Source organism: Xyrauchen texanus, chromosome 19 (assembly GCF_025860055.1).
Source record: "Xyrauchen texanus isolate HMW12.3.18 chromosome 19, RBS_HiC_50CHRs, whole genome shotgun sequence".
Taxonomy (NCBI): domain Eukaryota; kingdom Metazoa; phylum Chordata; class Actinopteri; order Cypriniformes; family Catostomidae; genus Xyrauchen; species Xyrauchen texanus.
Genome location: NC_068294.1, coordinates 44,119,998 through 44,136,642, shown reverse-complemented (window position 1 = coordinate 44,136,642; position 16,645 = coordinate 44,119,998). Strand labels below are relative to the sequence as shown.

Below are 16,645 nucleotides of genomic sequence, written 5' to 3'. Positions count from 1 at the left end.
CCAATCTTTTATTACATTGATACACTCTGCTAATTTGGAGAAATGTGAAATTTTGTTGGGTTTCAAAGAAACATCGGCATAACAGTGGAAATTTGTTCCACGATTCCTGATAATATCCCCCAGGGGAAGCATATACATGGAGAAAAGCAGAGGCCCTAAAACTGATCCCTGTGGCACTCCATATTTCACTTTTGTTTTATTTGACAATTCCTCGTTTACACAAAGTAGTAGTGGTCTATTCAAGAGAATGTCGTGATCTATCGTGTCAAATGCAGCACTAAGATCTAAAAGTATTAGAAGAGAAATGCAGTTACGAAAAGATGATCAGAAGTGCAGTCTCTGTACTGTGATGGGGCCTAATCCTGACTGAAATTGTTTGTATGTACTATTTTAGCATAATTGTGAGGACACTACCTTTTCTAGTATGTTCCACATAAACGAAAGATTTGAAATCGGTCTATAATTAGCAAGTTCTCCAGGATCAAGTTGTGGCTTCTTAATAAATGGTTTGATAATTGCCATTTCAAAGTTTCTTGGGACATGTCCTAAGCATAGCGAGGAGTTAATGATATTAAGAATAGGCTCTGAGATTACAGGAAATACCTCTTTTAAGAGCTTAGTTGGTATAGGATCTAACATACATGTTGTGGATTTTGATGTTTTGATAAGTTTTGTTAGCTCTTCATGACCTAAGACAGCGAAGGATTGAATTTGCACATGTCGAAAATTATTAGGCATTGTTTTCTGAGGTACTGTGACAGATGATTGAATAATTCCAAATTTATTTCTGATATTTCAATTTTATCACTAAAGAAATTCATGAAGTCAATTCTCTTGTGCTGCGACGGAATATCTGATTCTGTTGAGGCTTTATTCCTAACCAATTTAGCCACAGTACTGAATAAACACCTAGGATTGTCTTGGTTATTTTCAATGAGTTTGCTAAAATATACTGACCTGGCAGCTTTTAGTGCTGTAGCTACAGACACTATCCTTCCATGCACCACGAAATACCTCTAATTTTGTATTCTTCCACTTGTGCTCCATTTTCCGAGTGTGATCATTGTACCAGGGTGCAGGGCTTTTTTCTTTAATTTTCTTTAATCGAAGGGGGGCGACAACATCAAGAGTGCTAGAGATGACTGTATTTATATTTTCTGTTATTTCATCAAATAAATAAATTTTCATATCCTGTTCTATAGCTAAAATCCATCTAAATCTAAAAGGTGTCACTGTGGTACAAAATAAAGTGTAGAAGAAAATACAAAGAGAGTGAGAATGGAAATGATGTTGGAATAGTGAGGAAATATTTTCTGTATGTTTTTTTTTTGTTTCAGTTGTGATCAGCAAATAAAAATGTGGAATCAATGTAGTTATGTTTATGTTGCGTTCTTCCGGCACATACATGACACTTCTATTCTACTACTGAGAGTATGAGATAGATCTGGAAGATTATTAGTGTATCTATCTTTAATGGTCGAAAGAATAGTTCTACCTGAACGATAGATTGAGTAACATTATCTGATCGCAGCATACAAGAGACGAGGTAATGATCTGAGATGTCATCACTCTGCGGTAGAATTTCTATAGTATCACCATCAACTCCATATAAAAGAATTAAGTCTAGTGTATGATTATGACATTGAGTTGGTCACATTTTGACTCCAAGAGAGTTGAGAATATTGATAAATGCTAATCCCAGTGTGTCATTTTCATTATCTATATGAATGTTGAAGTCACCAACAATTAAAGCTCTATCTACGTTAACTACAAGATCTGATAGAAAATGTGAAAATTCACCAAGTAAATCAGAATACCAGGTGATCTATATACAGTAGCAAAGGCAAAAGGTGTCAGAGATTTTTTATTTATATCTGACGGTGTCACATTAAGCATTATTAGTTCAAAAGACTTGAACTTAAATCCTGTCCTCTGAGTAACACCAAAAATGTCACTGTAAATTGTAGCAACTCCTCCTCCTTGACCCTTCAGATGATGCTCATGTTTATAACAATATCTTGGGGAAGTAGATTCATTCAGTAATTTGGGGAACAGACACAGTCTCTATATGATATCTAGGTGATACAGTCTCTATGTGTTGTAGTTTATGTGACCTGTGTGACGTATCAAGGCAGCTAGCAGACATTCGGATTAGCCAGTTTGTCTGCTTCCTGACCTGGGCCCAGTTAGTCAGATACTATTAGTATTTCTATAATTTCACATGACAATATGCAAATGACATGCAAGTAATGTGTTTTTAGGGAGGAAACTGGAAGAGGAAATTGCTCTTTAGATCCAAACTGAGAATGACAAGATTTAGATGACGACATCAACACAGAACAGAAGATTCATGAGAGCCGCAGCAGATTTCATCACAGATTTGAGAAATAATTTCACAATGTCAAAGATTTTCATTTGAATAGAACTTTCATCAGTAGCAAAAGATCTCATGTAGAATTAAAGAGAGTATATAAATAATAATAGACAGCATGGAAATAAATGCCAATACCAAACATTGATCTATGTGTTATTATGTACATTTGATTTCTTTAAGAGTGTATGTATTTCTACAGAGGATCTTGTGTGTTGCTGTTTGTGTTCTGTGGTTTTAAACTTCTGGCAACATGAAGCTCTTGAAATTATTTGTAATGTGGATAGTCTCATGTCTGCTTTTCTTCTCTAATATATTTAAACAGTAATAAACTTTTTTCACTGTATTAACTTTGCTAGTGATTTTCTGGTCTGGATTCTTCCCTTAGATTTAGAAAACAGTTCTTAATTAAACTCTTTGAGTGTGTACCGACATCACTGATCTTCTTATTATCAGTTAGTTTTGATTATAAATGTATATTCAGTTTAGATCCATATCTGGACACAAAATGAACTCATATTATATATAAAGTCTTTGATCAGTGTGAAATCATGTCGTAATATCTATCTTACATGTTAAAGATTTGCTAGTAAACAGAATTTCACATGATTTACATCACTTTTGGCCAGTTTGCAGAATATTTAGATGTTTTATGGTTTTCGACCATTATAGGTGTCACTTGTGTACCGGTGCCAATGACAAATACCATGGTATACCACCTTGTTGCCCGCTTCATCAGAGTGAGACCTGGAAATGGTTTTGATACTCAAAAATACATCCAAAAACATGGTCTGATGATCAAGTGAGGTGAAAAGTGATCAAGGTGGGTGAAAGTCTAGTCAAGTAGAAATTGACTTGGTTCAGTGAAGTCAACATACAGTATGTGCCGAATTCAGTGTGCTAACTCTGAATATTTCACAACTTTAACTGTATGGTTCTAGCGGTTGCCAATTGCAGAAGAAGGACTAGATTTGGACACTTCCTGAAGCGTGCTGCTGTACGGTTAGATTTGAAATACACAGATTTAAAACAGATCATGGCCAGACAAATACACTTGTTTTACAATAATATTTACCAATAAATATTCAAATCAGTTGTTGTTTTCAGTAGGCTTCAGAAATATTATCTGATAAGTTTATTCTGTAGCACTTTTATTTGGTGAATGTCTGTGTAAAATGTTGAAATAAATTGTTTTACTCAAGAAACATTCTGATTTTACAAACACACACATATTCCACAGACATTTGGACTACAGTGATGTGAAAAATATTTGCTCCCTTCCTGGTTTCTTCTATTTTTCATACTAAATTGTTTTAGATCTTTAAAAGAGAAATAACAAAAACAAAGGCAAATTGTGTAAACAATTATATGACCCATGTGATAAACTAACTGCCCCCTTAAACTTAATAGCTGGTTGGGCCACCTTTTGCAGCAAGACCTGCAACCAAACACTTCTGATGACTGGAGATCAGTCTTTCTCAATGCTGTGGTGGAATTTTGGCCCACTCTTCTTTGCAGAACTGCTTTAGTTCAGCCACATTGGAGGGTTTTCGTGCATGAACTGCTTGTTTAAGGTCCTGCACAGCATCTCAATCGGATTCAAGTCAGGACTTTGACTAGGCCGCAGAACTTTATTTTTGCTTCTGTTGAGCCATTCAGAAGTGGACTTACTCCTATGCTTTGGATCATTGCCTTGCTGCATAATCCAGTTGAGCTTGAGCTTCAACTCACAGACTGAGGAAGAAGGATTTTCTGGTAGAGAGCCGAATTCATGTTTCCCCCAATAACTGCAAGTCACTCCGAAGCAGCAAAGCATCCCCACACCATCACACTACCACCACCATGCTTGACCGTAGTCAAGCATGACCATTTTTAAGCTTGACCTTTCGCCTTGTACTCTTCCATGGATGGCATTTTTGGCCAGTGTCTTCCTGATAGTGGAGTCATGGAGTCAACAGGGACCTTTATTGATGCGAGAGAGTCCTGCAGTTCCATGGATGTTGTCCTTGGCTTTTGGGTGTCTTCCTGAATGAGTAATCGCTGTGCACTTGGAGGAACTTTGGAAGAACGGCCACTTCTGGGAGGGTTCACTACTGTGCCAAGTTTTCTCATTTGGAGATAATAGCTCTCATTGTGGTTCTTTGGAGTCCCAGAGCCTTTGAAATAGCTGTGTAACCCTTCCCAGACTGATGTATTTCAATTACCTTTTTCCTCGTAATTTTTGGCATAGTGTGCTACTGGGTGAGACCCGCTGAAAAAGTTGTATTTAGGTGTTGATTTGATTGAACAGGGTTGGCAGTAATCAAGCATGGGTGAGTCTACTCCAGCTGAACCCCATTATGAATGCAGTTTCATAGGGGATTCATTTGGGGATTTAGTGACTAAGGGGGGAATTATTTTTTTTCACACAGACCCAGTTGGTTTTGGATAACTTTTTTGCTTCAATAATTAAAATTCTCAATAAAAACTCTTAAAAATTGTATTTTGTGTTTATTCAGATTGTATTATAAAATCATAGAGATTTACAAATGAATTAAACTAAAGGTTTTAAAGTTAATGATGAAAGTGTATCAGTGTATGTTTGTGGAAACTGTAACTGTCTTCCCCCGTATGAGGAAACTTCCTCTGTTCGAGTCCAGTTTATCAGAGTGACGACGCTACATGAGACTCCGGACACAGACTGACAGAACTCCACACACTCATGACACAATCTGAAGCAGCATTCACACTCTTCTGCTGGGATTGGACTCTTCTGGAAACTGGACGTCAGAGAAATGCTGTTCATCTTTGGACTGCTGCTGCTGCTGATACCAACTCATACATGTGAGTCCACTTTCACATCAGACTCATGTTAGTATGATGTTCAGTCACAAATGAAACTGTCAAAGAAACATTTTACTATAGCTTATTTGCGGTGATGTGATAATAGTGTTTTCTGGTCTAATCAGTAAATATTAGTTGTAAATTTCTTCTGTAGAGCTATAATTCTGTGAATGTTTGTGTAATTTGTGACTGTTTATATGTTTAAAATATGAAATAAAAGGATAGTTCACCCAATAATTGAATTTCTCATCATTTACTCACCTTCATGCCATCTCAAATGTTTATGACTTTCTTTATTCTGCTGGACACAAATTAGGATTTTTTGAAGAATCTCTCATATCTGTAGATCCATACAATGCAAGTGAATGGTGACCAGGCCTTTGAAGCTCCAAAAAGCAGATAAAGTAACCTTAAACACAATACATCAGACTCCAGTAGTTTACTCTGTCTTCTTTACATTAAGCAATTTTGCAGACACTTCTATCCAAAGCGACTTATAAATGTGGAACATAGCAAGCAATTTGTAATACATAGTATAACAACATCCGCAGAGTTGCACTGCCAGGTTTTCAAGGTGGCAAGTGTAGTATAGGCGCTTGTGCAGAACTCCGAGTGGTGGTGGCGTAGTGGCCTAAGCGCATACCTTGTAATCAGAAGGTCGCTGGTTTGATCCCCACAGTCACCACCATTGTGTCCTTGAGTAAGACACTTAACTCCAGGTTGCTCCGGGGGGATTGTCCCTGTAATAAGTGCTCTGTAAGTCAATTTGGATAAAAGAGTCTGCCAATCTTTGTGATGGGACCAATAGATGCCGCTTGTTCATAGACTGCAGATAGCAGATAGTGAGTTGGAGCATAGACCTGAAGAAGTGAATTGAAGTAAGTGGGTTCGGTTCCATTGGCTGTCCTGAAAGCCAGAATGAAAGCCTTGAATTTGATGCGGGCACCTACAAGTAGCCAGTGGAGTGACATGAGCCCTTTTTGGCTGATTGAAGACTAGATGTGCTGCTGCATTCTGGACAATCTGCAGTGGCTTAATTGTGTTAGCTGGTAGGCCAGCCAACAAAGCATTACATTAGTCCAGTTTTGAAATGACCAGAGCTTGGACCAGGAGTTGTGCAGCATATTCAGACAGAAAAGGTCTGATTTTACTGGTGTTAGTAAGCGCAAATCTACAAGACCGGGCAGTTGATGAGATGCATGCAGTGAAATTGAGCTGGTCATCTACCACCCACTCCCAGGTTCCGGGCTGTTCTGGTTGGTGTTAGTGTAGTTGAACCAAGATGAATAGTGAGGTTGTGGTCAACAGAGGGGTTGGGTGGGATCACAAGGAGTTCTGTCTCTGCAAGGTTGAACTGAAGCTGGTGTTCCTTCATCAAGGCCGAAATGTCCGAGAAGCAGGCAGATATACGAGCTGAGACACTAGGGTCATCAGGCTGGATCGATAGCTAGAGCTGCGTATATTGAGGCCATGTGCCACAATGATCAGTCCGAGTGATGTTATGTATATCGAGAAGAAGAGGGGTCCAAGCACTGATACTTGAGGAACACCAGTGGTCAGCTGGTGTGACTTAGATACCTCTCCTCTCCAGCAAACCTTGAAAGATCTGCCAATGAGTCATGACTCAACCCATCCAAGCGCAGTTCCTTTGATGCCCAGGTCAGAGAGGATGGACAGGAGAATCCTGTGGTTCACTGTGTCGAAAGCAGCTGACAAGTCAAAGAGGATTAGGATGGATGATTTAGAGTTAGCTATCGCCAGTCACAGGGCTTCAGCTACTGACAAGAGGACAGTCTCTGTTGAGTGTTCTTTTTTAAGCCAGACTGACATCTGTCGAGTAGGTTGTTATTCTGAAGCATTTCAGATGGTTTGGGGTGAGAATAGATGTCAAAATGTAACTCCTTTTTCACTGTACATCTTGTCATTGCAGTCTCTAGGCACGATCATTATTTCAAGCTCAATTACACTTCCTGTAATTGTGCAGAGTGCTAGATGACACAATAGGAAGTGTAATCGAGCTTGAAATAATGATCACCAAGGAGACTGGAATGGCAAGATGAAACTCACAGTGAAAAGGGAGTTGCATTTTGGCCTGTTCTCACTCAAAACCAACTGTATCACTTCAGAAGACATTGATTAAAGCACTGGAGTCTAGTGAATTACTTTTATGCTGACTTTACCTCCTTTTAGGGGCTTAAATATCTGGTCACCATTCACTTTATTGTATGGACCTACGGAGCTGAGATATTCTTCTAAAAGTCTTTGTTTGTGTTCAGCTGAAGAAAGTAAGTCATGCACATCTGGGATGGCATGAGGGTGAGTAAATGATGAGAACATTTTCATTTTTGGGTGAACTGTCCCTTTAAATATGATGAGAGGACATACACATTAGCCCCTTTCACACATTGACAACCAGGTGAATTACAGGGAAATTGTTGGGTTGCCTTTACTGGTAGATCTACCACATGTGCTGTTCACACATACCATCAATATGGAACTTTATGGTACAACCTCTCAATAAGGGAAATTGCCAGATCAAAATGCACCAGTATTTTAAAAAAGGTTGTGTTCACACACACTCTCTAGCCTGAAAAATGAGGTACATTTTCTGGAAAAGACTGTATGTGTGAAAGGGGCTAATGTCACTTACAGTGCTTATTGCTCAAATGTTCATGTTGTGTTTGTGTTGTTATATTTGATTGTGTGTTTGTGTTGTTCAGGTGTGGAGATGTTCTGCAGGTTTAATCAGACAGATCCCTGTTACGCATCTCTGGGACACAAACTCTATCTGCAGATGGTGACGGACGCTCGAGATCAAAGGCTGGAGTTATATAAGATTATAGGCTATACTAAACATGGAGTTTTGTCAGTGAATAACACACACTATCAAGGGTATCATTATGAATCCAACAGATTTGAGTTTATCTTTAAAAATGGGACTCTGATTATAAACAGTGTGATCAGATCAGATTCAGGGACATACAGATTGGAGCTCTATGATTCGACCGGCACAGAAACATACACAAACAATCTTCAAGTGAATGTTGAAGGTAAAGTAACTCTCTCATCTGAGTGAAATAGTAGTGTACTGCTTACTGTATACTGCACAGTGTTCACTGAATAGACTACTGCCAAATATTTAAACAAAAACATGTAAAACAGTATGCAACATGTAACATATCAAACAGTAGTATGCTACACTGTTGTCACATGTTTAATACAGCAAGTGTCATCCAGTTATCATCTCTAAAGTTATTTACACATAAAGTTATTTTTAAATGTAATTCAGTTTTGTGTAAAAATGTCTTGCCTCTTGTAAGATCCAGTAACGAGTCTAGACAGATATCTTACAATCATGGTTGATATTTGTCCTGCTTCATTCATTAGAATGGAAATGGAATCTCAAGTTGAGATAATTGAATTATGGAATTCTGCACATATTGGCAAATGTAGCAGATCATCCGGGTATTCCATTACACAGAAAAGTGCATACTCTGTAGAGTATACCTAATACAATTACATAATGAGATTGAGTAGTAGGCCTATAGACCAGAACGGATTAAGAACTGAGAGGTGCATGGGCCAGAACACCATGGAGGCTGCCATGACGAGTCACGTGACTACATTCACCTTTATGCGCTTCAGGACGCTTGCCAGATTTGGTTGGAGTTTTCAAATTGATGGAAGAAAAGATTGGAGCAATGTCTTACATGGCCAGTTATATGTACTTTTTATTTTTAATTTTAATAGCTTAATAATCAGTTATTGTGCACGTGTTTAGAGGTCTTAAACCCGATCTGAGTCCGACGGTTCCCGACAAACCTACAGGTTTTGGCCAGGTTCGGGTCAGTTTTTCATGTAGGCAATAGGGCTAGTTACGGGCTGTTCACACGTGCGTCTGATGAAGTTCGGATGAAGTTCAGGTTGCAAAGAGGACTTCATGTTACACATGATTCCAGATTGTTTTTCACCTGGAATCACAAGTTAAACGCTGAATAATTAAAAAATCTAAGCACCCCGAAGTGGCGTAGAAATTTGCGTTCCTTCCCGGGCAGAAGTATGTATTTTCCATTTATTAAGAATAGGCCTACTATGTTGCAGGCAGCGTGATTTTATCATTTGATGATTTATGTTGGCATATTGTGCTATTTAGACTCATATCTCACTGTGCACTTTATTACCTGCTATCTGAGATTGTGTTTGACACATCTATGGCAATAAAACTTTTGGTAACACTTTACAATACGGGTGCATTAATAAGCATTAATTCATGCTTAATTAATACACAGATAATATTGAGTTAATGTGTGACTCATGATTAACTAATGCACAGGTAATACTGAGTTAATGTATAACTTATGATTAACTAATGCACAGATAATAATGAGTTAACGTGTAACTCATGATTAACTAATGCACAGATAATATTGAGTTAATGTGTGACTCATGATTAACTAATGCACAGATAATATTGAGTTAATGTATAACTCATGATTAACTAATGCACAGATAATATTGAGTTAATGTATAACTCATGATTAACTAATGCACAGGTAATACTGAGTTAATGTATAACTTATGATTAACTAATGCACAGATAATAATGAGTTAACGTGTAACTCATGATTAACTAATGCACAGATAATATTGAGTTAATGTGTGACTCATGATTAACTAATGCACAGATAATATTGAGTTAATGTATAACTTATGATTAACTAATGCACAGATAATATTGAGTTAATGTGTGACTCATGATTAACTAATGCACAGATAATATTGAGTTAATGTGTGACTCATGATTAACTAATGCACAGATAATAATGAGTTAATGTATAACTTATGATTAACTAATGCACAGATAATATTGAGTTAATGTGTGACTCATGATTAACTAATGCACAGATAATATTGAGTTAATGTATAACTTATGATTAACTAATGCACAGATAATACTGAGTTAATGTATAACTCATGATTAATTAATGCACAGATAATATTGAGTTAATGTGTGACTCATGATTAACTAATGCACAGATAATATTGAGTTAATGTGTGACTCATGATTAACTAATGCACAGATAATAATGAGTTAATGTATAACTTATGATTAACTAATGCACAGATAATATTGAGTTAATGTGTGACTCATGATTAACTAATGCACAGATAATATTGAGTTAATGTATAACTTATGATTAACTAATGCACAGATAATACTGAGTTAATGTATAACTCATGATTAATTAATGCACAGATAATATTGAGTTAATGTATAACTCATGATTAACTAATGCACAGATAATAATGAGTTAATGTATAACTCATGATTAATTAATGCACAGATAATGAGTTAATGTATAACTTATGATTAACTAATGCACAGATAATATTGAGTTAATGTGTGACTCATGATTAACTAATGCACAGATAATATTGAGTTAATGTATAACTCATGATTAACTAATGCACAGATAATAATGAGTTAATGTATAACTTATGATTAACTAATGCACAGATAATAATGAGTTAACGTGTAACTCATGATTAACTAATGCACAGATAATATTGAGTTAATGTGTGACTCATGATTAACTAATGCACAGATAATATTGAGTTAATGTATAACTCATGATTAACTAATGCACAGATAATATTGAGTTAATGTATAACTCATGATTAACTAATGCACAGATAATACTGAGTTAATGTATAACTCATGATTAACTAATGCACAGATAATACTGAGTTAATGTATAACTTATGATTAACTAATGCACAGATAATATTGAGTTAATGTGTGACTCATGATTAACTAATGCACAGATAATATTGAGTTAATTATAACTCATGATTAACTAATGCACAGATAATATTGAGTTAATGTATAACTCATGATTAACTAATGCACAGATAATATTGAGTTAATGTATAACTCATGATTAACTAATGCACAGATAATACTGAGTTAATGTGTGACTCATGATTAACTAATACACAGATAATATTGAGTTAATGTGTGACTCATGATTAATTAATACACAGATAATATTGAGTTAATGTATAATTACATTATAATTTACATTTACATTTATGCATTTGGCAGACGCTTTTATCCAAAGTGACTTACAGAGCACTTATTACAGGGACAATCCCCCCGGAGCAATCTGGAGTTAAGTGTCTTACTCAAGGACACAATGGTGGTGACTGTGGGGCTCGAACCAGCGACCTTCTGATTACCAGTTATGTGCTTTAGACCACTACACCACCACCACTCCACATTAGTTAATCATAAGTTATACATTAACTCTTTATTATCTGTGCATTAGTTAATCATGAATTAATGCTTATTAATGCACCCGTTTTATTCCCGAATCACGACAAATAACATAATAACCGTTCGTGAACTCTCGCAGTTAACCAAATAATACAAAAGGTTACCGTGCACATATTTAGAGTATTAAGGCTTCTTTCGCTTTATCATTAAACATTAAATGCATGCAGGACTATTTTAAAGTCCTCTACACTGTTGCACAAATTCTGTTGCTTATATGAATTTAAACCATCAGCTTTGTACACAGCCAGGGTAAACTGCACCTTATCTTTGTGTTTGGAAGCTTTTTGTAAATCAGTCCTTCAAATAAATATCGGCCGAACAAATGGTATTTCACATAGATTTATAATAGATATATAAAAAGAAAAAAATTCTATTTAGAGCTAGGGGCCCTTTGGGTTTAGAGATCCCTGGGCGTGGCCCAATTGGCCCGGTGGTTAATCCGTCCCTGAGTATAGATGTCATTTTGAATCTTGTGTTTGTCATGTGACTGTACAGTGTCCCTCCCTCCAGCTCCTATTGGCTCAGTGGAAGTGTCAATCAATTGCTCGTCCAGTGGGGAGAAGCGAGTGTCCTGCTCCTCTGAGGGGGATCAGCTCATCTTCAGCTGGACTCTGAATGGACAAGAACTGGAGGATGGAAATAACACCATTCATCTGGATGAGGAAACTTCTGGAAGCATCACCTGCACTGCGAAGAACAGCGTCAGTCATGGACAGTATACCACAAGAGTAAACCGATGTGCTGGTGAGATTTTAATCTATGAATATCCTCAGACTTACTAAAACAACAGCAACTACAAAGATGCAAATAAACTGATTCTCTTAAGTTGTTCATAGGCCACCTCATAATTAAATTAAAGGGTTAGTTCAACCAGAAATTAATATAATGTTATTCTTTCACCATCATGTCATTAAAAACCTGACTGACTCTCTTTCTTTGCTCTGTGACACATATAAGAAGAAATGTTGTAGAATGTTCTGGTTGTTTTTTTCCAACCATCCATCTTCAACCGCTTATCCGAAGTCGGGTCGCGGGGACAGCTGCTCCAGCAGGGGGCCCCAAACTTCCCTATCCCGAGCCACATTAACCATCTCTGACTGGGGGACCCCGAGGCGTTCCCAGGCCAGTGTGGAGATGTAATCTCTCCACCTAATCCTGGGTCTTCCCCGAGACCTCCTCCCAGCTGGACGTGCCTGAAAAACCTCCCTAGGGAGGCAGCCAGGGGGCATCCTTACCAGATGCCCAAACCACCTCAACTGGCTCCTTTTGACACAAAGGAGCAGCGGCTCTACTCCGAGCTCCTCATGGATGACTGAGCTCCTCACCCTATCTCTAAGGGAGAAGCCCGCCACCCTTCTGAGGAAAGCCATTTCGGCTGATTGTACTCGCAACCTAGTTCTCTCTGTCATGACCCAGCCTTCATGACCATAGGTGAGGGTAGGAACGAGAATTGACCGGTAGATCGAGAGCTTTGCCTACGAGCTCTCTTTTCGTGACAATGGTGCGATAGAGCGAGTGCAATACCGCCCCCGCTGCCCCGATTCTCCGGCCAACCTCCCACTCCATTGTCCCCTCACTCGTGAACAAGACCCAGAGGTACTTAAACTCCTTCACTTGGGGCAAAACCTCATTCCCTACCTGGAGTACGCACTCCATCCTCCATTTCCTGCTGAGAAACCATGTTTTTTCCATGCAGTTGCAATGAATAAAATTATTATAAAAGTTGTCCACATGACTTGTGCTTCAAGTATTTTGTAGCAAATCGATCACTTTGAGTGAAGAACTGAAGTCACCGAAGACATTCACGATTGCATTTACGTTTCTCTGTTGGAAATTGACCTTCTTCAGAGTACCACCTTATTTCATTTTTGATGGGAATGAAAACGAGGCTGTGAGGGATAGAAGTACAGTCTGATCAATGGATTAGTCTGTTTAATAGTTAAAATGTAGGTTCCCAGTGGGTTGACTGACTTAGAACAAGTCTTATTTCAAGTATCTCTCATTGATATATATATATATACACACACATGTAAGGGGGTTCAGGGGAAAGGAGGAGGCGGGAACTGGCTTAACAATATAAATAATATTTAATTAAATAAAAAGACACACACATGGTGTCTGCCCATAATTCTCTCTCTCTCTCAAACTGTTGTCAACTCTGCTCTACAATACAGTACTACATAATTTCTGTGAAAAAAATCACAAAGATTCATATTAAAATAAAATATAAACAAACCAAATAGTAAACCAGAACACACAACACCTAATCATAAGAGACAGCACATAAAACATGAATAATAAATTAATAAAATGCTAATGTAAGACCTGAAACTGTTGTAAAAATGTGTAGTGTTGCCATGTAAATGATTATATTTTGTTCTCTCGGGCTCTTATTCATGGTCATGGACTTTACTGACACCTAGTGCATGAAGGGTGTATGATAAATGACAATGAGCTTTTGTTTGTCATAAGGATTATTCTAGATGTATTTCTCATTTCTAGAACTTGTGCAACTATAATAATGTTACATAGAACAACAATCTCAGAATATCTACATTGTTTATATCTATACAGTAACTCCACATTTATACTGTATATTCAAACTCCTGCAGATATATACATTTAACTGAACATAGACTGATTGATAGACTGATTGATCGATTGATTGACTGATTGATTGATTGATTGATTGATTGATAGACTGATAGATAGATTGATTGATTGACTGATTGATAGACTGACTGATTGATTGATTGATTGATAGATTGATTGATTGATTGATTGATTGATTGATTGATTGGTTTTCTTGTGTTTGTGTAGTTGAGCGTTCAGTGTCTGTGGTGTTTGTGGTGGTGTGGAGTTTGGAGATGATGCTTCTGTTGACTCTGTTAGGAGGTTTTCACATCTACATCAAATACTGCAGAACACACACATCAGGTGAGACACATTTATCATCATCATCATCATCATCATTTCTCATGCCAATATGCAAATGACATGCAAATGATGTGTTTTTAGGAAGGAAACAGGAAGAGGAAATCGCTCTCTAGATCAAAACTGAGAATGACAAGATTTAGACGACGATATCAACACAGAACAGAAGATTCTTGTGTTTTAATGTCTGTGTTCTGTGGATTTAATCTTCTGTAATGTTTGCAGTTTTTCAGATGATTTGTAACACATTTAGTCACACTTGAGCATTTCTTCTTAATAATCTCTTTCTGTGTTTGCAGAACATTAATAAACCAATGCTTCAGAACTAGTTCATTTTCAGAGTGTAAAGATTCATTTGATTTTGGTTTTAAATTCAAATAAAAGGATTCATGAATTTGTCCGTTTATTGCAAGTTACATTTGTTCTTAACATTCACATTAAATAAAGGTTTACCGTCTGTCACTCACTTTGACGTTGTGTCAAAGAAGCGACACTAGGGGTCTCACCTGAGTGCCTTTTGCATCTCTGATCTATGAGAAAAAGCCAATGAGAAATTGGCAGACAGAATTTGCATGTCCCGCCCCCCGGACATACGGATATAAAGGGAGGGAAATGCGTCTGTTTCATTCATAAAATTTTCGGTTGTGTATGCAGCGAGCTGAGAGTCACGGTCTGTTTCCTCCCATCTCTGAGCGATTACTGTTGGATCTACGGTGCATATCAGCTGCTTTCTCCTTCCTTGCACGGCAGTGCAGCTTTGCCCCTGGGCGCTTCGACAGTGCAGTTAAAAGAGTTATTTCTCTAAAATAGTTATTTTTTCTAAAATAGAAAATACACAGCAACGCTGAACGTCCTTTTCAGGACACGTCTTTATAAAGATGCCTTTCCGCCCCTGTGTAGTTCCTGGATGCAATATAGTGCTCTCCACTCCTGACGGCCACAGGCACTGCCTTGTGTAACTGGGCAGCAATCACACCGAGGCAGCATTTGTGGATGGCTCATGTTCTCACTGCGAGAATATGACCATGGGAACATTGTGGTCACGGCTTTCCTTCCTAAAAAGGAACGGCAATCCATCCACCCCTGCATCGCTCCTTCTTCCCACGGGATTGAGGATGACCCGGCTGGAGATGGGTATGGCAGCGGGCTCGGTTTTGCCGGGTACCTACTACCCGAACCTACCACCCCCCGGCATGATCGTTGACTTCCGTCTGGGCTCGAGGCAACAGCGGCTCGCCTCACAGCCAGCCTGCCTATCCTCTTGCTCCCATGCTTGGCACTTCGCCTTGTTCCCCCCCTATGGGGGGTAAAGAACCAGAAGGTTTGGACGATTTTATGGGCCGTTGGGGAAGGGTACGTGCAGTCTGACACAGCCGGTTGCTTTGGCACATAAAATTCCTGCCCGCTCCTGTGTCAGCAACCCATGAACACGGTTCAGCACATGGCGTGATTTAAATTGGACCCCTAGTGTCGCTTCTTCAACCACAACGTCGAAGTGAGTGACAGATGGGGAACGTCTAGGTTATTGTTCCCTGATGGAGGGAACGAGACGTTGTGTCCTCCCGGCCACGTCGTTGAACTGAGCCACTGTCTGGGGGCGGGGCATGCAAATTCTGTCTGCCAATTTCTCATTGCCATTTTCTCATAGATCAGAAATGCGAAATGCGCTCAAGAGAGACCCCTAGTATCGCTTCTTCGACCCAACGTCTCGTTCCCTCCATCAGGAAATGTTCTTGCGTCCTCCAATGTCTCGTTCCCTCCAATCCTCTGCTGTCTTCTCCAACAGGTCGAGGAAGGCCTCCGTATCGTCGTTTGGCCCCATCTTTGTTAGGGCCACCAGTGGGGTAGGCTCCAGGTGGGGTCGAAGCATTGTTCCTGCTCCAGGCGTACCTCCATGAGGACCTGGTGCTGATTTTGCTGGATGCTGATGAGGGTCTTGAAGACTTCGCCCAGTGGTTAGGACTCCATAATGGCGTTCTCCTACAAAGCCATTTTCTCGGCACCACTGTAGAAAGATCTTGGTTCGTGGGCAATGGATGATTCATGAGACAATGAAGCAGGTTCAAAGTCAGTCCTTTTATTTTGGCTTTCTTTTACACAATCGATGGTAACCGTCGATAAGTCAAAATAATTGAAAGTAAAACAATAGATGTTCGCAGCATACTCTCTCTCTCTCTCTG

The 16,645-nt window shown here is 38.6% G+C and overlaps 1 protein-coding gene across 4 annotated transcripts in view; it reads left to right on the top strand.

Annotated features, from left to right (window-relative positions):
• LOC127659612 (hepatocyte cell adhesion molecule-like) overlaps positions 1 to 14,852 on the top strand; it is a 93,893-nt gene extending 79,041 nt beyond the window's left edge. For 3 of the 4 annotated variants that reach the window (XM_052149510.1, XM_052149509.1, XM_052149508.1), the window contains exons 2-5: positions 7,915 to 8,244; positions 12,027 to 12,275; positions 14,352 to 14,468; positions 14,550 to 14,852. In XM_052149510.1, coding sequence (XP_052005470.1) covers positions 7,915 to 8,244; positions 12,027 to 12,275; positions 14,352 to 14,468; positions 14,550 to 14,581 — 728 coding nt within the window. In that variant the 3' untranslated portion in view covers positions 14,582 to 14,852. Of the gene's footprint in view, positions 1 to 5,042; positions 5,195 to 7,914; positions 8,245 to 12,026; positions 12,276 to 14,351; positions 14,469 to 14,549 lie in introns of those variants that run through there. The other variant, XM_052149507.1, reaches the window with a different exon arrangement.
• The last annotated feature ends 1,793 nt before the right edge of the window (positions 14,853 to 16,645 follow it).